This window comes from Diabrotica virgifera, chromosome 7, assembly GCF_917563875.1.
Source record: "Diabrotica virgifera virgifera chromosome 7, PGI_DIABVI_V3a".
In the NCBI taxonomy this organism is placed as follows: Eukaryota; Metazoa; Arthropoda; class Insecta; order Coleoptera; family Chrysomelidae; genus Diabrotica; species Diabrotica virgifera.
The window spans coordinates 245,640,708-245,664,593 of NC_065449.1; the positions used below are offsets into that span (position 1 = coordinate 245,640,708).

General features: G+C 35.2%; 1 protein-coding gene across 1 annotated transcript in view; it reads left to right on the plus strand.

Moving 5' to 3' along the window:
• LOC114329584 (uncharacterized) overlaps positions 1 to 21,565 on the plus strand; it is a 29,341-nt gene extending 7,776 nt beyond the window's left edge. Inside the window, exons 2-6 of the mRNA XM_028278753.2 lie at positions 3,903 to 4,017; positions 6,646 to 6,813; positions 12,313 to 12,613; positions 14,600 to 14,981; positions 21,263 to 21,565. Of these exons, the coding sequence (XP_028134554.2) occupies positions 3,903 to 4,017; positions 6,646 to 6,813; positions 12,313 to 12,613; positions 14,600 to 14,981; positions 21,263 to 21,547 (1,251 nt within the window). The 3' untranslated portion in view covers positions 21,548 to 21,565. The remainder of the gene's footprint in view (positions 1 to 3,902; positions 4,018 to 6,645; positions 6,814 to 12,312; positions 12,614 to 14,599; positions 14,982 to 21,262) is intronic.
• Positions 21,566 to 23,886: the final 2,321 nt, after the last annotated feature.

Sequence of the window (23,886 nt, forward strand, 5' to 3'; positions counted from 1 at the left end):
GCATAATAACATCAACGAATTGAACGAATATAATATAGCTCATAGAGAAAGCTTTTATATGAAACAGATGGTCACGTTTATAAGGAGGCTTGTTGACGAGGGATGTTACGGCCGCAGAGCGGGCGGTGGTGAGATGACGGTGACTACGGACGTTGTCAGATCTATGCACCTCCATAGCACCTACTCAGTTGGAACGCAAAATCCTATGCTAAAACGTTACAGGGCCGTAAACTTCTACTCACTATATATTCTTTGATACATTTTAAAAAGAACGGTCTAAATTTAAGACAGAACCGACTACTCTTCATAATTTTGAAAAAAAAATGTTTAAACTTTAATACAAGCACTTGGCTATTTCAGATATATTAATATACATAAATCTAAGTTTTTAAACTTCGAAAATGCGTATTATCGCATTTTTCAGATTTTAAATCGCCCTTAACTCGAAATCTATCAACTTTTGAGAAAAATGGCAACATACCTTTCTTGTTAGAATGGCCCAAAAAACCTAAAAAAATATGTTCCGGAGCAAAAAGGGTGATCTTTTGAATTTCTTAAAAAAAAATTTTTAAACAATTTCTGGCCAAAAATTTCGCCCTGCGCACTTCATATTTCCTTAAAGAGAACATTTCTGAATAGGAATCCGCAGAGAAACCGAACCATAATTTTTTTTAGACGGGAGCGGCATCACGTCATGGACTAAATGTTTCTTGCCAACATTACATTTTGTTATTAGGCATTGATAAAATTAATGTCTTAAACAATTTGGCAACAGGGCCAATTGAGCCAATGGGTGTAAGGACAGAATAGTGTTCAGGTTTCTACATTATTACAGAGTCATCATGTAGAAATCTACAATTAAGTTGAAAATGTTACCACAGTAACATGCTACAGTACAGCCATCTCTAGGATCAGAAACAAATTAATTAAGGGTTCATATCAACCTTAAAGGCATATTATTAGTGATTCATAATTTCAAATTCGGAAATTGGGAATTTAATAAGTTACATGTTAATGAATAAATATGTATACTAATGAGTTTAGGATAAATTAAGTTCATGTTGATTAGACAAGGTCAAGGTCTATATGTTACTGTTGATGTGATAAATCCGGTCTATATTAATAATTACCGGTAAATATTAATAGTAACGGTAGCAGCTGATCAATATGATTAATAATGCCTTTATAATTAGATTTACCGGTTATTATTAATACTTTCCTAACAACCCTGGTTAAAGTAATAAAAACGCATTTTGGGCTTCACTATTGTTTGTTTATGAAATTTGATAAGTAATAAAGTTAAACACTTAACAGAATTTTTCAATAAAAAAACTCAACTAGACACCTTATAAGTAAAAACAAACTTATACACACGCATTAGGCTTTAAGTTACAAAACTATAATTACTTGTTTTGATAGGAAAGGCTCTTGTGGCACTTAAAATTCCTACACTAAAATTGCAGTGGCAGTATCCTTCACTGCCTAAATTCGAATATTTACGAACGCGTTCACTGATACTTATCTGAGTATCAGGCTCTTCATTGACTGAAATAAGTGTTTCCTTGCAGGTGGTAAATTCGTTTCTTGCATGAAGTTGGTTTAAAATGCCATACTTATTGCCTAGCTTGTATATCTTTTCATCTATAACAGAAATAATAATGACAATAATGTTTTGGCTATCGGCCTTAGCTCTGTCAACTTCTGGAATTCGCACTCGTAACACTTTGACCTACTTTTTCTACAGGGAGTCTATCATTAGAATGCTTTAACTTTAACATTATGTCAGATTCTTTTACAAGTGACTGTTTAGCAAGATCCTGAGTCTCCTGAATTTTCTTTTGAAGTTTTGTCAATTGCAGTGCCATATTCTTCGTCTCCCTCATTTTCTTTAACGCCAATACTGGCATTGTCTTCCTCATTGACAGCAATTATCACACACGCATTATGTTCAATTGGGCTGTTAGTGTTACTTGTATCTTCAATATTCGCTAACTGTGAATCCTCGGTTGTACTGTTGAGTTCCATATCACCAGGGTGCTTTACTCCATCATCAACGTCATCAGAATGATCTGTTATTATCGCTTCTAAATCTTCTTTTGATTTCGGATAAAGTACCAGGAGGTAATGATGTTTTTAATCCTACTTTAGCCTTATGTATTTAATACATTAAATAGTGTATTACACAGTGGCCGCTTCCGACTACAGATTGACTAACACTGTGGTATGCGGTATGCGCTATGCTCCCATGCTCCGTATTTAGCTCTGGTATGTCTCAGCGACCAATAAACCTCCCTACACTCCGCAAGCTTCTACGCACTTAACGCTATTGCAATTTTTCACATTTACCGTTCTAATCCGGGATTTATTAATAATTACCGGTCGATGTGATTAATTCTGGCATATTTATTACTTTTACCTATTTAGCTATTCGGTTTGTATTAATAGTAACCGGTAATTATATTATTAATAATTTCCAATTAATCATACTTACTGTAACATATACATCTCATAGTGTATTTTGTTATACTATCGGTTCGCTGATTCCAGTTCCAAAAGTTTAAATAGTAATAGTAAATATGTTTTGCTACGTTGGTTAAAATTTTACCCACTGGAAATTACTATACAACCCACTCTTCTTCTTCTTCCTCAGCTGTCCCTTTTTCAGGGGTCTCTGTTCTTTACTCTTCTTCGCCACTCATTCCTGACCGTCGTGTATTCATCACTTAAACTTAAACCTTTCTCTCTCAATCCCTTGCCACACAGTCTTTCCATCTTCTTCTCGGATTTCATTTATCTCTCCTATACAACTTGGACGCAAGCAAGATGATTGTTGTATGCCAATAAAATTACGAAAAAGATATTTATCCATTGGATTTAATATTACACCTAGATCTAGATGGGTTGAATGCCTTTTAGGAACTTAAGACCTGAATTCAAAACTCAGCGATGAGAATGCCAGACCGCATGTCGCCAAATAATTGTTAGCATTCATGGATCAAAATCACATCAACCATTTACCTTTGCCATCGGGCGATCGTGGCCACCACGATCGCCCGATCTGTCTTCAATTGAAGATGTCTGGGACATGATAGGTTGCAGGCTGTTGAATTTGTACCAGCCTACACAGACTTTAGCAGCTCTTACTCAGTAAGTTGCAGTGGCCTGGAATGAGATACCCCAATTGAATATCGACCATCTCATCAAAACATATACCTAGGCGTGTCAAGAAGTATATAAGAAATCGTGGATCTTCAATACATTATTGAACCAACTTCTGCAGAAAGTTGACGAATCAAGTTGAAAATTTTATCATTTTACTAGTAACGGAAACTGAACATGTATACCATGTAGCGCCGGTCCTGCTTCGACATGACGCATGACGTCTCAGGGTCTAGCGTCGGGGAGGCCAAGCGTGGTCATCAATCAACTGTATGTAGAATGGTCGAGAAATTTCTTCCACAAACAGGTATATATATGTTCGATAGTAACAACACTGATGATGAACTCTTTACATAGTTCGAAACGTTCTGTAATGTAGCCCTTCAAGGGATTTTTTTAAAATTAAGTATACCTTTCATAACTGATTTTTAACTAATTTTTTTCTAAAAATGTATAAACATTCTCAATTTCTTTGCAAAACGAAAATGCAGCAGCTGCATAATACTCTGGTTAAATCGGAGAGTGCAGGAAGAGTCTATACCGGTTTCGGAGATCTTTTTCCCCTCATCAGTAAACCCATATCCTCTTCTCTCCGCTTTAACCATTTGCTTGGGCCTTCCCGAATTGCAAAGAAAGAAATGTCACGGATGAACTAGGGCCATCTACCGAAAAACAAACCAAGTTTTTAAACTAAGTATAAACTTAAAAAAAAAGTTTTTTTTTAAATTTTTTTCTATTTTTAGTTTTGGGACTGGTTCGTCCACGTATCAGATGTACAAACTCTCTGGAAGCTCCAACCAACATATCTGATCGTTCAAGCTGTTTATTGTTTAGGAGCGCTTTTAACACTAATCCATGGTAAGTACATGTTATAGATGTTTGAAATTAAGATTTGTTAATGGTTTTTGGAAACGAATTTGGGATACGCGTGACCAAAATGGAACCTATTGATTCTTTTACCTCTGTGATAATCTCGGGTAATAAAACTAACAGTCTGAGACAGAATTCGTTTTTGAATCAGGAGTCACATTAGTTTATCAAAGCGAAATAAACGCATACGGAAGAACGTGTCCAATTCAGCACATCAGACGGCAAAAAAATTAAAAACTACTTTCAACACATGTAGTCATTAGGTAGAATAGGAATTTATCGATTTCGTTCAACTCACCAAATCGAGGGGCTTTTGAACACGTTCAGCTCACCTGTTTCAATGGGTAGGTAGTTACAGTTGAGTCCGCGAGTCTTTACCCGTGCGTCATCACTTAAAGCATACAAAATAAGTCGGAAATCTATTTCACGCAACAACAACTGACAGAAAGTGGCTACTGTTCCGATTACGGGTTTTATTATAACATTTGACGTTATCAAATATATAGAATGTCAAATGTAAGTTTTGCTTCAAAATTTTTGCGCAGAATTACAGCTACATTTGAAGTAGCTTAATAAATTCTTTTATTATTATTGATTAATAAATAAATAAACAATTTATAAAAAAATCCAATAACATATTTTATTTTTGTTATTTTATTCACTTTGATGGAAATCTAAACACAGTAATTTCTTTACTGTGTGAATGACGTTAGCTTTGTATGTTTTAAATATTAATTTCCTAAAGTAACGTTTACACGTATCCAGTAACTGGCGCCAGTCTCACTGGAATGCGAGTGCTTGACTAAGACAGCGCTGGATAGGTTCGTTTACACGTATCCAGTAACTGGCGCCAATCTCACTGGCACTCTTATTAAAAATCCTAATACGGCCACTGAAACCACAGGTACGACAGCGCCAGCGACTGGAACGCTGTGTTTACACGTGTCTACAACCGCTGGCACGGGGTTAGAGGGGACGCGGACGAGTGCCACTGGCACGAAAAATAGACCAGCCTTCTATTCGAGACAGCGCTGGCAGACAGCGCTGGACTGGAACAAAAAAGCGTTTATATGATGCCAGCACTGTCGTTCCAGTGCGACTGGCGCCAGTTACTGGATACATGTAAACGCGCCTTAAATATAATTATTTACCTTAAAATTTCAAAGCCCAATATAAAATTAGTTGTGAAAACAACTGTTTGTGTAATATAAAGAAACTTCAAAACGCAAAAATTCGACAAAAACCGCAAAAAGTTTAACTGACTGACAGCCACAAAATTAAACAAATCAGAAACGTCAAACAAATTGTGCTTAAAATATGAAAACATACCGAATCGTCTTTTTTTGTACCTATCTCTTTTCAATGCACTGAGTCTAGATGGTTCATAAAAATAACATGTGTTGTTACTTAAGGAGGGGGTATGGTTTGAAATATTAAAATTTTTTTATTATTTCAAATAAAAGTGCATACTTTCAAGAATACTCTCTGAAAATTTCAAAATAATCGGAGCAAAATTACCAGAGATACAGGGTGTTGAATATCCCTACCTTCGACTCGCTTTGCCGCGGCTTCGCGCCAGCACGCCGGAGCGTAGTGAGAAACGTTAAACAACTGTTCGCCTTCTCTTTTGTAGATTACTCCCCAATTTAAAAAACATATTCCAATGTTCATCACTTTACGATTTGGCAGACAAATAAGAAGATGAAGATGCAGTTGTCAAAACTTTAAACGCATTTTTCTCAAAACTGCTTTTTCAAATGCGGTGGACATTGTAACTGAAAAACTACTCGGCCGATCTACCTGATATTTTGCACAGATTTTCTTTAGACATTTCGTGAGGTAACAACGTCGAGATATTTTTCGTTTTGTGCTTATTTTTTGTTCAACAATATTAAATCTGTTGGTTTTCACAAAATTTTTATCAAAAATTTCGTATTTTTGATTTTTGAGTGATACCAAAAATTCAAAAATCATTAAAAATAAAAAAACTCGACGTTGTTACCTCGTGAAACTCATAAGCTAATAAAATCTTTTTGAATTTTTTGTTTCGTATAATCCAGTGATGAGTTCTGATGTCCACCGCAAAATCCATTTTTTTGAGCTGCCTGCCAAAATTTATCACTGGCTTATTTTTCAATGTTTTGGATTGAATTTTTTCTTAAATATTCTTTGAATTGTACTTAATGTGTATATTTAATTTAAAAATAAATTAATTCTACCATAGTTTCGAAAAAAATTCACAAAAATGTGTTTGATATGTTGATTTCAAACCATACCCCCTCCTTAATAACAAACGGCAGCTGGTTTGTCATGAGCTTCATGCATGGAAGAGAATGATGCTAGATAAAAAGTATGTGTTTTATCTCGCCAGGTATTAATGACGTACGGGTAAAGACTCGCGGACTCAACTGTATTCTCCGTTCAACACACTGATAATGACCACTAATGTATTTCAGTTCGATCTTTTATACTGCCAGTCATGGCATAAGAACATGTTCTGTTGAATACATAGACGATAAGAGTATACTATCCTCATAGCTCTATACTGTATTAATAATTATTCCATTCCTCAAAGAAAAGCTTATAAAATCGACTAATGTCATCTTTATTTTTCAGCTCTTATTAACAAAGGTAGACTACCATATCTATGGATCGGAGTACTACTCCATGGTATATACGTTGAAGTTATCACATATTTTCTTCCTGATATCGACAACTTCTGGCATTCACAAACCCCAATTATCTTCGTAGGGAGAAGATTGCCCCTACATATTATGCTTTTATGTAAGTATTGAATTATTTGTAATAGAACTATAGTAAAATGGGCTTCAGAGATGTCTTGCCTGCCAACAAAATGATTTTTCAGCCAAATAATGGTTCAAATCTTATTATTTTTCTCGTTTTATATACAAATTTTCTCATTTTATAAACCAACAAAACAATAATTAAAAAAGAAAAATTGTTTGAGCATATTTTTTAAGTGTACCAATATATTTTTAACTGTACTAATGTTCAGCTAGTCTATCTGCTTTCCTGCTAGTCTCTTTTTTCTATTCGTAAATAATATCTAAGAAAAAGAGGAGAGCCAAGACAAACCTGGAGTGAGAAATTCAAACAAGCCATAAGAAAATACATTAAAATGATGTAGGATGTGTACTATAATAATCGGAGAATACAGTAAGCGAATGGAATTACTGAATACCAAGCCCATTGAAAGAGTGAGCAAATTTAAATACCTGGTAACGTGGCTTTTTGAAGACTGAGCATTGGACAGCGAAGTAAAATGTCGCATTGAGCAAGCTCGACAAGCTTTCGTAAAATTCAGGAAGGTATTGACCTGTTTAGAGTTCGATCTTCAACTGAGACTAAGGTTTACTAAGTGCTACGTATGGTCGGTGCTGCTATATGGCGTAGAGGGCTGGACACTCAAAACGAGGGATATAAATAGATTAGAAGTCTTCGAAATGGGGCTTTATCGCCGTATCCAAATGATACCATGGACGGCGAAAGTCACAAATGTAGATGTACTTAAGAGAATCAACCAAGAACGCCAACTTTTCGAAACCACCAAGAAAGGGGAAACAGCATATCTGGGTCATATGCGAAATGAAAAATACCAGTTCCTGCAACTTATAATCAAGGGTAAAATTGAAGGCAAGAGAGGAATAGGACACAAGAAAATGACCTGGCTCTGAAACATAAGGCAATGGACAGGGGTTAACGACATACAATCTCTGATACACATTGCAAGAAACAGAGAGTTAATGGAAAATGTGATCGTTAACATCCATTAGTGGATTTGCATTTGAAAAAGAAGAGGATTTGTACGAAGGAACCAATAAACGCCGATAGGGATTTTGAATTCAGTTAATACAAACCACTTCAATAATATTTTTTTATTAAAGCCTGAGTAACAGAACTTTTTGAAACAATGTGTTTTACTTTTAGTTGATTCATTGTAGATCAAGGTCTAGTTAAAACCTAATATTGTATGTAAAAAATGTTAAAATTTTATCTACAACAAAGTAACAAAATACACAAACTTCAAGTAAAAAATGAATAACCATTTTCAATTTCGTTGCAAAACGAAAATACAGTCTCCTCACAAATACAAGCACCTCTACCGGTTTCGAAACTTATTAGTCTCTCATCAGGAGGCACATATGCTGCTCTCTCTGATCCAACCAAAACAAACCCCAGCGTGCAGTCCCGGATTGCAACGAACGAAATGGCATAGATGCCCTAGCGGCCACTGCTAGCAAAAAGACTAAGTTTTCACTCTAATGGCATATAAAACAACATAATGCTATTCTACATCCCACCAGAATGAAAACAATGGGAACCTTCTCTGGTTACACCTCCGAGGCTTCTACAATTTGCAAGTCATACGGATGCTGAGACTAAGGAAGATGAGGGAATTCTACAATTTACAATTCACGTCCCATCTGCTCAGCGCGGTAAAGTTCCAACGAGAATAGTTCCCTTCGTACTCCAATTAGAGTAAATGTAAATAAAAAATGAATAACCATTTTCAATTTCGTTGCAAAACGAAAATAAAGCCGAACCATATTCTAGTCCAATCAGAGAGTGCAGCAAGCACCTCTACCGGTTTCGAAACTTATTAGTCTCTCATCAGGAGGCACATATGCTGGATATTGAAAATGGTTATTCATTTTTGATTTACATTTACTCTGATTGGAGTACGAAGGGAACCATTCTCGTTGGAACTTTACCGCGCTGAGCAGATGGGACGTGAATTGTAAATTGTAGAATTCCCTTATCTTACTTAGTCTCAGATTCCTTATGGCTTGCAAATTGTAGAAGCTTCGGAGGTGTAACCAGAGAAGGTTCCCATTGTTTTCATTCTGGTGGGATGTAGAATAGAATTATGTTGTTTTATATGCCATTAGAGTGAAAACTTAGTCTTTTTTCTTTTAAACTTCAAGTACTTAAAACCACCTCACACATCTTCAGTATAATTTTTAAATATAATTACAACACCGAGAAGACTAAGTGCCTAGTAATTTCCAAAGAACCGATAAGATGCAAATTGGTAATTGGAAATGGAAATTGAAAACCAAATTTTGAAATAGAAATTGGAAACCAAATATCTTGGTGCGGAAATAACAAGCTATGGAAATCTCTCAAAAGATGTCAGAAAACAAACAATGAAAGCAGCTAGAATCTCGGGATGCCTGAAAGAAATCGTATGGAAGAACAAATACCTAAATACTGAAAGCCAAGTCATAATATCTGAAACAGCAAGACCTATTAAATATGCGGCAGAAACAGGACTAGATTACTAGATACAAATAGAACGTTACAAATTATGAGAACAGTTGAAATGAGAACACTAAGAAGTATACAAGGCAAAACTCTACGAGACAAAGTAAGAAGTGAAGACATCAGACAAAACTGTGGAATACAGGACATAGGAAGGTGGGTCAAACAGAGACGAAGATTAAGTATTTTCTATGGGAATAATAGAAATAATAATAATAATAGCTTCAGAACAACATTTAGAGACGAAGATATTGGAACAAACATGTAAAGAGAATGAAGAACAGCAGACTCGTTACAAGCGCAAAAACGAATAACCCAGTAGGTAAAATACTACAGGGTAGACCACCAAAACGATGGCGAGAATGCTGCACCTCATCGTCCGGGGAAGACTTGATGGCAATAAATAGGCAGTAGCCTACTAGCATGATCTATGATGCTAGAAAGAAGAAGAAGACAATATTACTAAAAAGCAGAAAAAAGCATTAAAAAATATATAAATAATGTACCTCTATAATGTACCTCTTCTTCTTCTTCTTCCTCTTCTTCTTATTCTTCTTTTTCTTCTGCTTCTTCTTCTTCTTTTTTAATATCATCAACCCACCTCATGTGTGGTCTTCCTCTCGGTTGTTTACTTTGGTAAGGTCTCCAATGTTGTACTGTTGCATTCCAACGTTGGTCTTTTTGTCTAGCAATGTGGCCTGCGAAGCTCCATTTAAGTTTGGCAACTTTTGTTGTTATGTCCTCGACTTTTGTTTTTGATCTTACCCAGTCGTTCCTCTTTTTTTCTGACAGTCTTATACCTAACATTGCTCTTTCTGTTGTGGCTAGTTTATTCATATTTGCCTCGGTTAGGGTCCATGTTTGACATCCATATGTCATGATAGGAAGGATGCACTGGTTGAACACTTTGCTCCTCAAGTATTGGGGTATTTTGCGGTTCTTAAGTATCCAACTAAGTTTTCCAAATCCTGCCAATGCTAGTCTTGCTCTCCTAGTAATTTCCGCACTTTGGTTCTCTTTGTCAAGTTTCAGGATTTGGCCTAGGTAGATATATTCCTGGACTTTTTCTATCTCACTGCCATTTATAGTTATACGTCTGGGGTCATCCGTGTTTGTCATTATTTTTGTTTTTCTCATGTTCATTTTCAGGCCGACGTATTGGGAGCTGCCTGCGAGTTCCTCCATCATAATTTGCAGTTCCTCGAATGAGCTCGCTATAATCACAATGTCGTCAGCGAATCTGAGGGAAACGATCATCATCATCAGTATCTCGACAACCCTTTTTGGGTCCTGGCTTGTTCTAGGATTTTCCGCCATTCTGTTCTGTTCCTTGCTTTGTTCTTCCAGTGGGTAATCTCAAGTGTTTTCAGATCTTGTTCCACTTGTTCCATGTATCTAAGTTTGGGTCTTCCCTTTGACCTTCTCCCTACTGGTGTTTGCTTCATTATGTGTTTTGGTGTTTCGGTCTCCAACATTCGTTCAGCATGGCCCATCCAGCGCAGACGTCCGATCTTTATGGATGTTATGACGTCGGGTTCGTTGTATGCTGCGTATAGTTCAAAATTATATCTTCTGCGCCATACGTCATTTTCTTTCACCCCCTTATATATGTGTCTAAGGATTTTTCGTTCAAACGTACCTAATAAGTTCTCATCGCTTTTCGTCAGTGTCCATGTCTCTGATCCATATATAAGGACCGGTTTTATCAGGGTTTTGTATATTTTGCATTTGGTTTTTCTCGTGATGTTGTTAGATCTTAGATGTTTAATGAGTCCATTATATGTTTTATTAGCAATATGTATTCTTCTCTTAACTTCTTCGCTGACATTGTTATCTGCGGTAACTAGTGAACCTAGATATGTAAAATTTTTTACGCTTTCGATGTTATAGTCTCCTATTGTCAGATTCTGTAGGTTTCTTTGGCCTGTCGATTTGCTGGCCTTCATGTATTTGGTTTTTATTTCATTAATATTTAGGCCACTGTTTTGTGCCGCTCTTTCTATAGCATTAAATGCTTCTATCATTTATCTTTTGCTTCTAGCTATGAAATCAACATCATCTGCAAATGCCAATATTTGTACACTTTTTGTTATTATTGTTCCTCTGGTGTTGACTTTTGACTCTCTAATTATTTTCTCTAATGTGATGTTGAATAGAATACAGGATAGGGCATCTCCCTGTCGTAGGCCCGTTCTAACATGGATTGTATCTGTTAGTGCGTTTTGAATTCGAACCCTGCTTTGTACTTTAAGTGTTTCTTTTACTATTTCAATGAGATGAGTTGGAATATTAAACTCTTTCAGGGCGTTGATCAGAAATTCTCGATGGATACTATCATAGGCACTCTCAAAGTCAATGAAGAGATGATGTGTTTCTATATTAAATTCACTAGTCTTTTCCAAGATTTGTCTCAAAACGAAGATCTGATCTATTGTGGACTTCTGCCTGCAGAAACCACATTGATATCCCCCAACTATTTGTTCCGCATATGGTCTCAATCGCTCAGACACAATATTTGACAGTATTTTATATGCCACAGTCAGTAGCGTTATTGCCCGGTAGTTGTTACATTGAAGCTGATCTCCCTTTTTATGTAGTGGAATGATTACTCCGGTATTCCAGTCTTGTGGCAGTTGTTTATTATTAGGGAAACGATACACCTTTTAATAAATCAGAACCAGACCATGAGAAAATAGTGTACCGAACCGGGAAAACATCTGAATACTTTCTCGTTTTGATCAGTCCTCGGGAGTTTAAGAATTATTCTATATACCCAGATTCAACATAAATTCTTCAACTAATTCAATATAAATGCTTATATTTACCTCTGATAATCTACATGCCTCAATACTGTACATCAAAACAAAACATACATGACGCTAAGCGTTTCTTAAGTCGTAAGCTTAGATCTTTACTAGTAAGGTATTTGCATAAATGGGTTTTTTTTTATTGTAATTGATAATTTATTGATAAAGATTTCATACACATTCGTTTTTTCAGATCCCTGTTTCATCTACAACGCACAAATCGCCGCAGCTAAACTCAAACTGCCCAAATGGTCTGAGCCTTTTTTGGTAGGCCTTCTAGTAGTCTTAATCGATTTACCATATGACATCGTCTCAGTAAAATACGTCCACTGGACCTGGCACGATACCGATCCGAATCTATTTGACAGGCACTACTGGGTACCATGGAACTCCTACTTTTTCCACACAACATTCGCAGCAGGATTTACGTTCTGGTTCCATTTCCTCAGAGAAAAAATCTGCAACAGTGGGGATCGATGGGTAGCAGACAAAAGGTAAGAAGGCTTAGTTATGCGCATGGTATCGTCATCATCATTATCATCATGAAGGCCTTTCATTCCTGATGCAATGTTTGACGCACTTACTTTGAGCTCATATATTCGATCATTGCTCTGAATCACGCATGGGTATTATCAAAGCTTGTTGTGTAACTTGGGTTGTTACACTTGACTTCCACTTATTTTGATCTGTACATAGGTACCTTCAGATTCTCACTTTCAGGATTTTGATAACTCTCATAACCTGGTTCTCCCATCTCTCTAGGTCTTCTCATTGGCCTTTTAGTTTCTGTTTTCCATCTGGTGACCTTTTTAATCAAGTCGTTTTTCCTTATCTCTATATGTCCCAGCAATCTCAGTCTTTATGCCTCTCTGCGTCTTCCTATGCTTCCTTTTCCTTGGATTATAGACGTCCATACTGATGGGCAGGGGGGCCGTGGGCCCCCCTACCTTTTCGGGAGCTTAAACTATATATTGTCATTCAAAGTATACAAAATATAATGTGCAACATAACATCTTCACGCCTGCCCCCCCTAAAAATGTTTGTATAGGAGCCCATGCCTTGTATATTTCTCTGCATAATGAGTTGGAGCAAGTTTTATCTCTCTCCACGTGTAATATGTCCAAGATATTCCAATTTTCTGGTTTTGATTTGTATTTAAGACTATTTGTATTTGACAGTGTAAGACTCAAAGATGTAATCCATCTTCTGTATAATAGAGAAATCCCTCGAGATATCATAAAAACTATTGAAAACATCTACCAAAACAACAAAATGGAAGTCAGAATAGATGGACAACTTAGAGAACCTATAGATATAGGCAGCGGAATAAGACAGGGAAACTCATTGAGTCCTATGCTCTTCAATTTAATCATGGATGAAATCATCAAAAACGTCAACAAAGGACGAGGATATAGAATGGGAAACAAAGAAGTAAAAATACTCTGCTACGCAGATAACGCAATATTGATAGCCCAAGATGAAGATAGTCTGCAAAGATTAGTCCACAGATTTAATATAAGAGCAAAAGAATTCAATATGACTATTTCATCTCAGAAAACCAAAACAATAGTAATCAGTAAAGAACCAATCAGATGTAAAATAAATTAGTGGTATCAGTATTGAACAAGTAATGGAAATAAAATACCTTGGAATTACATTGTCAAGTTACGGAGACCTGGACAAAGAAGTGAGAAATCAAGTACAATGAGCAAATAGACTGGCAGAATGCCTTAATAACACTATATGGCGAAACCGACATTAACACTGAGATGAAGTCAAGAATTTATAAAGCCAGTATAAGACCAATAATGACATATGCATCAGAAACAAGACCCGATACAGCCACAACACAAAGACTACTGAAAACGGCAGAGATGAGAGTACTGAGAAGAATTACAGGAAATACACTGAGAGATCGAAAGAGGAGTGAAGATATCAGAAGACAATGTAACGCACAGAGTATAAACGAATGGACACTAAATAGAAAAGGAGAATGGAACAACCACATAACCAGGATGAGAGAGACACATGTGGTCAAAATAGCAAGAGATAAATCACCAATCGGCAGAAGAAGTATCGGCCGACCGCGCAAAAGATGGAGTGACAACCTTCCATAGAGGTATCAATCTGCCAATGAACAAGCAGAATTGCTTATAAAGAGGAAGAAGAAGAGAACAGGGTCATCCGCATATCTAATGTTGTTAATAGGAACTCCTTTTATTTTTATTCAAACTGTTTCACCCTGAAGGGAGTAGGCATTAAAAAATATTGGCGACAATACGGATCCCTGTTTCACCCCACGTCTAATTTTAATTTCCTCTGACAGCTGTTCAATTCTTTTAATTAATAAGTATTTCAAATTTTCTTTGGAGCCAAATAATTTCCACATATTACTCACGTACACTGTTGCCAAGTCCAAGTATAGCAAATACTTTATACTAATTTACTAAAAATATACTTTCAACCTCTTTGTTTTTCAGCGTATTCAAGGAATTAGTATGTACCATTCTTCCTGCAGTCTTGGGATTTCCAACAGGAATCATCGGTTTTATACTGATATACCATCCACTTCACGATCTGTACAACATCCACAGCGAAATAACATACATAATCCTGTTCGTTATTTGCCTGTTACTCTCGTGGACAGGTGAGCGCGTAACAGCGCAAAGAGAAGGCGCTAACAACGTGGTTGGCAAACTTCATTGGAGTTCGTATTTAACTTTGTTTCATCTAGTTGTTCACTACGCTACGTTTATGTTAATGCTGATATTCTTCAATCCAGAGGATGAAGTATCAACGGGTATGAAAGAGCCAATTGGACCTTGTGACGAGTACTCTCCATTACAGACAGTCTTTGGAATGGTAGGTATTATTACTTTAGTGCATTTATAATTAGGCATAGGTACATTGTTACGTTGTTGTGTCATATCAGGGATTAAGTGAAGTAGGTATAACGTGGTTTAAAAAAGATATTCGTATCAAGCGAGGTGTGAGACACTCTCTCACCTAAATTATTTATAACGGTCCTCGAATACGCCGTTAAAATGCTAAAATGAGAAAATAGAGGAAATAGATGGGGAAATGATCAATCATCTGCGTTTTGTCGACGATATAGTACTTATAACCGAAGATCTGGATGAAGCAAAACAAATGCTACAAGAATTAAAAACGTATCTTCAACAATAGGTCTAAAAATGAACCTCAGTAAGACCAAATTTATAAATTTAGTTCCCAGCGAACACCTAACCATCCAAAATAAGTGACAGAATTGACAGAAAAAAACATATATTAGTCCATAAAATGTTACATTTAGTTTGCATTTCTTAGAGGAGTCAATTTTATTTTTTTAATGTGTAGGGGGGTTCAGTAGAAGCTTAAGTTCAAGTTTTTGGGGTCGCCACTCTTGTCCCCCGGCCGCCTTATTGGAAAAAGGGGTGCAAAGGGCTTTCGCGCTTTATCTTCTAAACTAGCAATCCCACGGAAAATTTGATTACACATAAAATGTAGCAAATTAAATTTTCTACAATTTTATATCTATTACTTTTTATCGTCAAGTTACCAACAAAAAAGTTACAAATAAAAATATGAGAAAATTTTGTAAGAAGTTTCCTTTTGGAGGTTATAACTTTTTGAAGTTATACTTCTTTACCGGCGATAGAGGGTGATTTTTTATATGTTAAAACCTATCAGCCCGGCGCATGCGCATTATAACTTTGTTCTGATTGGATGTTCAAATGACATGTCAAAAATTATCCGATATGGCAGCTGTAGGACAGCTGTGGTTTGGAGGTAAAGGTAAAGGTAAACAAATGTATAATATATTAGTTTTATTGTTGTGAGGACAGAAACAAAAAAGTTTATAATATTGTAGTGACTTTTAAATAGTTTTTAAAAGCAACAGGTACGTAATAATTGTTAATGTATCATGGGTATCAACCTACCTATTTGATCTGCCAAAATACATAGTATGTAATACTTTTATTTATATAATTTGATTACCATCAAAATTTCTATCAATATTCACCTAATATATTGTTTTTTTACTCTATGTTTTGTTGTATTTTTTCAATTCTAAATCATTTCAATTCAAAATTAAAATAATTTGATCAATTTTCAAAATATCAAAATATCACAAGTTTAATCCGTTTAGTTAGTCGATCTTCGTAAATAATGACACATAGTGTCCGTGGCTAAGCGGAGAAGGCGAATGAATTCCAATACCAACCGCTCTTATCAGCGCTGGTTCGAGTCCCAATAGAAACTTTCTTTTTTGTTTTTTTTAATACATTTTATGATTGTAAGTATATTTATTATATAATTGTATTTTCAGAAAATACGTATTTAGTTAAAAATTTTTTCGACAATTAATGTTCAGACATCATTTGTGGCTTGTTTAATGTGTTTGTGTGTGTTTTATTCTTTTATTATTTTAATTTTTGGCACTGTTCTAATAAAAATGTTTGAGAAGTAGTAAGTATAAATTAGTTTATAATAGAAGTATAACTTCTTACGTGCGTACAAAGTACACACACATTCTTTTTTTCCGTTCATTTCACAATAAAATAACATCATAGCGATTTTGTAGAGGATTTTTCAATGAACAATTTTCGCTATAACGTTGTTTAATTTTATTTATTATCTAGGTTTTACAGCGCTCCAATTTGACCAGATTCTCGAATTCTCATAGGAATACAATAAAAAAAATACTTTTCTATCTATATATTAGTCGAGCGGCAGCAATCGTTATGCCGAACACGAAAGTCAAATTTAAGGTGAATGACCAATTTTGGTCTATTTTTATGTTTTCGAGGTCGCTGAATCCGAATATGAAGTTTATTTTTATCTAGATTTGGTGGAACATGTTCAAAAATCAAATTTTATACAAAAATGCTGAAAATCAATTTTGATGATTTTTCAAATTTGCCTCGCTGTATCTTTGGTCGCTGTAAATATTTCCTTTTGAAAATTTTACTGTGTAATCTTTGAAGCATATAGATAACAATGGAATTTATCCTATATATTTAAACACATTAAAAAAGGAGTTGTTAGTTTTTAAACATTTTGTCAACATATTTCGTTAGTTTCATGTTTACTTAAAAAAGTTGAGTGACAAACTTTCTAGTTTATAATTTTAACGAACACAACAATAAAATATAATTCATAAATAAGTTTTTTGGAAAATTTTAAGTCAAAATATACAATAGGAAAAAAGTTATGTTACTTCATAAACAAGCGGCACACCCCAAAAAACGCTTATATCTCGAGATCCTGACCACGGTGTGGTGAATGGCTAATTTTAATCATACTTTATGATTTTGATATCAAAAATTCGTTTTTTGCTCTTAAGAATTTTGCAATATGCGGTTGCGTCATTCTTCTTCTGAACCGGCGAATTTGTCGTCAAACAACTTCTTGGGCCGTTTCTACATATGCTTAGGGTTATAAGTTTTATAGTGGGGAGAAAGGTCAAAAACAGATTAATAATAGCATAGGAATGTTAAAATCATAATAAATTGTATGAATAAAAAATATATATAGATAGAAAATTAAGCCTAACTTTTGTTTTTATTATATCCCTATATGAGCATTCGAGAATCTGGTCAAGTTTGGAGCGCTGTAAAACCTATATAAATAAATATAATTAAACAATTTTATAGTGGAACTTGTTCGCCGAAAAACCCTCTACAAAATTGCTATAATGTAATTTTACTTTAAAATGAACTTAAAAAAAGTTATAACCTCCAAAAGGAAACTTGTTAAAAATTTTTTACATATTTTTGTTTATATCTTTTTTGTTGATCACTTGACGATAAAAAGTAATAGAAATAAAATTGTAGAAAATTTAATTTGCTACATTTTATGTTTAACTAGATTTTCCGTAGGGTTGGTAGTTTACGAGATATAGCGCGAAACCCCTTTTCACACCATTTCCAAGATGACGGCCGGGGGACAAGGGTGGCGACCCCAAAAACTTGAACTTAAGCTTCTACTGATCCTCCCTACACATTAAAGAAATAAAATTGACTCCTCTAACAAATGCAAGGTACGGCTTAAAAAATGGTAACATTTTAATGGGAGTATATCTCGGTCCCTCGGTCATGAAATCAGAATTAGCAAGGATAATCAGACCTGCGAATTTCAACGACGAATAACACTTGCTTGGGCGGCGTATGGTTCACTAAGAGACATATTTAAGAGCAACCTCCCGATAGCCACGAAACGGAAGACATTTGACCAATGTGTTCTTCCTATTATGACATACGGAGCAGAAACTCTCACGCTCACAAAAACAACAGCACTACCAAGGCCTCAGGGAAAAGAACAGATATCACTGATGTCGTCGAACGTATAGCCAAGCTGAAATGGAATTGGGCAGGTCACGTATTGAGACTAAAAAACTCAAGATGGACCAGAAAACTAATTGGCTGGCACCCAAGAGAAAGCAAACGCAGCAGAGGACGACCACCAACACGCTGGATGGACGACATTAAATGGATATCCAAGAAATGGCAACAAGAGAGTAGCGAAAAATGGGAGAGTCCTATGTCCAGTAGTAGACGGAAGAGGTTGCATGTGATGATGATGAACGTGGTTTAAATAACTTAATGCAAAACTCATAACACACAATTACTAACTCTATTTACAGTTGCAAAGGCATAGTTTGGAATCTACCAAGGCAGCCAGAAGCATATATAAAAATATAGCCGAAACTTTACAAAGTACATAGATAATGATCCCAAACCTCTAAGTATCGACGATCAAAATACATTAATAACAGACTCGGTTAAAAAAGCACAACAAAAATGTCACCACAAGTGAAAACATTAGCAAAGATAGAAACGCTCTAACGGAAATACAACTAAACCTAAGCGTGAAAGAAAAGTGAAACAAAGAAGAATATAGAAAACTAAATAAAATAATTTCCGCAGAAATTAAAAAAGATCTCTCTCTCTCTCTCTCTCTCTCTCTCTCTTGCCGTTTTCCCATTACTGAGGATCGTGATTTCTTCCAATATTCCTAACAATGTTTCTCCATTGGTCTCTATCTTCAGCTGCTCTAAGAGCTTCGCAGAATGAGTTTCCAGCTGAATGCTTTATTTGGTCAGACCATCTCGTTGGTGATCGTCCTCTTGATCTTCTCCCCGGAACGTTTCCAGAAACAATCTCTCCAAACTGTCGTCACCTGTGCAAACCACGTGACCAAAGAATTGCAGAATTCGTTGCAGACATATTGTGGACAGCCTTTTTTTAATATTGAGTTGGTTTAGAATAGAAACGTTTGTCCTATGAGCTATCCAAGGTATGCGCAGCATTCTTCTCCAGCACCACATCTCAAAGGCATCAATTTTTTGGCGCTCGCATGCGTGAAGAGTCTAAGTCTCTGCTCCGTATAGAAATATTGAAAATACAAGGGCATTCACCAGTCTCATCTTGATATTTTGAGAGATAGATCTGTGTTTCCAAACTTTAGTTAGGCGACTCATCGCATTTTTTGCCATACCAATACGTCTCAAAACTTCTGCTTCACAGTTACTATCGTTAGTTATACTAGACCCGAGATAGATAAAGGTGATTACTATCTGGTATTCCTGTAACATGTTAGTCAGTTGAATAGTGTCGAATCTGTCGACCACCATTATTTTTGTCTTAGCTTTATTGATTTTCAGACCAACTTTATTGCTTTCGTACTCAACTCTTCGCAGAAGATCAAACATTTCTTGTTCATTTGCTGCTATAAGTGTAGTGTCATCAGCAAATCTTAAATTGGAGATTTTCCTACCAGCTACTGTTACTCCACCGGTCCATCCTTCTAGAATCATCCTCATGACATGTTCACCATAAATGTTAAATAAGTCAGGTGACAACACGCATCCTTGTCTAACACCTCTCTCGGTCTTGAATTGATTTGAGAACTTCTGATCTAGTCGTACTGCCGCTATGTTAGACTGGTACAGATTTTTAATAAGTGTCACCAGGTGCATTGGTGCGCCCATTTCTATTAAAATTGATCACAGATTTATCCAGCTTAACGAAGCATAGGTACTTGAAATTCTTTAGACTTTTCAATGAGTTGTCTCAGGTTCAGGATTTGTTCCCTTGTACCTTTACCCTTTATAAACCCCGCTTGTTCCTGAGGTAAAAAAGATCTAGGAAGATATAATACTAATATAGTTACTCAAACAGTAGAAGGGGACCAAGGCAGGTTTAAGGATAATGAAAAGAGAACTCACATAAAGTAAAAAAGAAATATATAAGCTGAGAGACAAAGATGGAAAGGCAACAACAGATCAGAACATTCTGAAAATAACTAGAGTTTTGTAATGATCTCTATACCAGCCAACAACCATACGACAATTTCCCGACATGAGTAAGGACTCAGAAGTAAGAGCAGCCTTAAAAGAAATAAGGAACCATCAATCGCTTGGTGATTATGGACTCGTTATTGAGGCAGTAAAAGCAGAAAGAGAAATCCTACTCAAATCAGTAAGCGAACTGTTTAATAAATGCTGTACGATTCAAAAATCAAAAAAATGGAACAATGCAGTAATAGTCTTGTTAAACAAAAGGGGATATTACCAAATTTAAAAATTATAGACCCATCAGTCTCTGACAAACTCTTTGTGAAAATCTTAAGGAAGACAGCTAAACTTTATTTCTACCAATCCAAAGAACAGGCCACATGCCAAGATATGGCACAAATGACCATTTGCATACCATAAAGATATTAATATACCCATCGTAAAAAGCGTATGCTTTGTATGACTTGACATTGCTCATTGCGCATATGTCACCTTCGAGATACGTCATACGTCATCTCGCGATTCTATTGGTTAAAAATCTGTATCATTATGAGATATTGAAATCAAGGTTTGTTCCAACCCGTCACAAGAACCGTTTTTGAACGGTTACGAGTATGCGCAGTAACCAAAAATGTGTTGCTGCGCATTATTATTCGTTATTGCGCATGCGCGTAACGATTCAAGAACGGTTTTGTATCAAGTTGGAACAAACCTCATAATTGATATATTAAAGTATGAGAGTAGAAAAAAACATTACAACTATTTAAAGCAAACTGTTTGTCTGATTAATTTGATTTTTAGTTTTGGATCAATTATGCCAACATAACAAAACATTCTTTTCTAGACTTTACAGAAACGGAAATGGTTATGTCCAACGGACTACGATGAAGACTATTTCGATTTTCACTGCTTGCCGAACAAGAATAAGTTCCCATCCAACGGTTCCATCTGGTACACTATTTGTGGCACACCGTTTGAGAACAGGGCCGAATACATCACAATCATAGGTCTAATTTGCTTGATGGCGGTTGGAGTTTTTGGAAATTTGTATTTCAGATCTTATGGTGACACAGTATTCGCGAAAAAAGTTGTAAAAGATAAAAGTGAAATGAAAAAGAAACGCAAATAAAATGTTTTTTAATTTTTTGTTGTAGTTTTGTGTAATGTTTTCATGTAGGTAATAATCTCCTAGTTCCTATTTATGACGATTACAACTCTTGAATCGTTGTATCTCAATAACGTGGCTCTTAGGAAAAAAAGTAATAAGACATTTTTTATAGATAATTATCTAATCTACATTTTTTGTTAGAACTACTTTTATGACAAAACTTACCACTAACCGTTTCGCTGAAAATCGCTAAAAACTATATTTCTTAATCTTTGACCTCGCGTAAATTTTTATGCGGGGTCAAAGTCGTTATATTTTTTATGTATTTTGAACAATCCTGCCAATTTTCAGCTTGATGGTAATTTTTGTAACCTCGGATGTGTAAGTTGACCGGAGTAAAATATACAGTATGGTGCAAATGAAAGGAATAAATTCGATATTTCGTAAACCGGCGACATTAAGGAAAAATCCTGAAACAGGTCGATTTTTATTTTTAAATTTTGATATTTTAGCATTATATATCACACAAGTGACGTCATCTATGCTGGGCGTGATGACGTAATCGATGATTTTTTTAAAAGAATAGGGGCCGTGTGCTAGCTCATTTGAAAGGCTATTCAATTCTCTATTCAGTAATGTAAACATTAACATAATTATTTATACAGGGTGTCCAAAAACAATTTTTTAAATTAAATTAATTGACAAAAAAAAAGAATGTAAGCAGTTTATTGAATTCAAAATACTTTTTACTCTTATCATAAAATAGAAAAAAATGTTTATTTGAAAAATAAACGTTGTTTTTCGCTTAAATTCAATGTTTAACCCGGCACCTGCCACGTGGGGTGCTACCAGCACCCGTAGCATATTTTCATCAAATATTTGGTATTTCAAGTTTGTTAACCGTGCTGTGCGTCATAGTAGCTTTATATAATACTATATAACATAGATCTGTTTGCATTTGAACTGGTTATTTAGTGTCATTCTGAACGTAGCTCTAAAGTCGAGTCGGGGTGTCATCATCTGGCAGTTTAAGTTTTAAAATTTTTTTGTGTTTTTGATAAACAGGTCAGATTTACATTTTTTATTGTAACAACTGATTTAAATTATTAATATAGTCTCTATACTCAATAAATCTTAATTTTTTTAGATATTTTACTTCACTTCATTTATTATGGGTTGGTACTTGCTAATTTGCTTTATTATAACACATTTTTAATTTTATTTTTTAACTTTTATAATATATTGGTAGCTAATTCCTAAGTTGATAAAGCATGTTTTTTATATACTTTGTGTAACTCAACACATTATTTTGTTTATAAACAAGTAGATCACAGACAATTTTTAAGGGGTGCTGTGAGCACCCCACGTGGTAGTTGGCGCCTTGCAAAGCCACGTGGCAGGTGCCGGGTTAAGCCAGCTCCCGCTAGGCACTTGCTTTTTGGAAGTTTTAACATTTAATTTAAGCGAAAAGCAATGATTATTTTTCAAATAAAAAATTTTTTCCTGTTTTTTGACAGTAATAAATGTATTTTGAATTAAAAAAATTACACACATTTCTTCTTTTTCTGTTAATTAATTTAATTTAAAAAAATTGTTTTTGGACACCCCGTATAAAAAATGATGTTAATGTTTATATTACTGAATAGAGAATTGAATAATCTTTCAAACGAGCTAGCACACGACCCCTATTCTCATTTAAAAAATCATTGATTACGTCATCACGCCCATATGAATGAGGCCACTCGTGTGATATATATGAAAAAATATCATAATTTAAAAATAAAAATCGACCTCTTTCGGGAGTTTTCCGTAAAGTCGCAGGTTTACGAAATAACGAATTTATTCCTTTCCTTTGCGCCATACCTACTGTATAATAGTCTAATATATTTGGTATTAACATAATATTATAATATTACAGAAGTTCGAAACAAATGATTGTTGTTGAAAAGCCCCATTCCAGACGTCATTGCAGATTCTATGCATTACACACGTCTCAATCTCTACCTCTCAAATTTCTTTGAAAGTCGATATCAGCTGTTGTTCCATCTTCCTCTTCTGCTTGTCTCAATTTTAGTTTTTCTTATCACCGTCTCAATGTCCGATTTCAGTATTTGTGGTTCTTTTTTATATACAGTCGAACCCGCTTATTAGAATCCCTGTTATAGGAATATCCCGGCTTATGGAATATAAATTCGAGTTCCCGAAACGTTTCCATTTACTCCTTAATAAATTTATCCTTTTATTGGAATAGGTTCTAATTAGATAATACCGCTTATTAGCATATTTTGCAGGTCAACGACTATTTTTTTTACAATTTTACTAAAAATTTAAATTATGTTTGGTTATTATGGTCAGTCGTC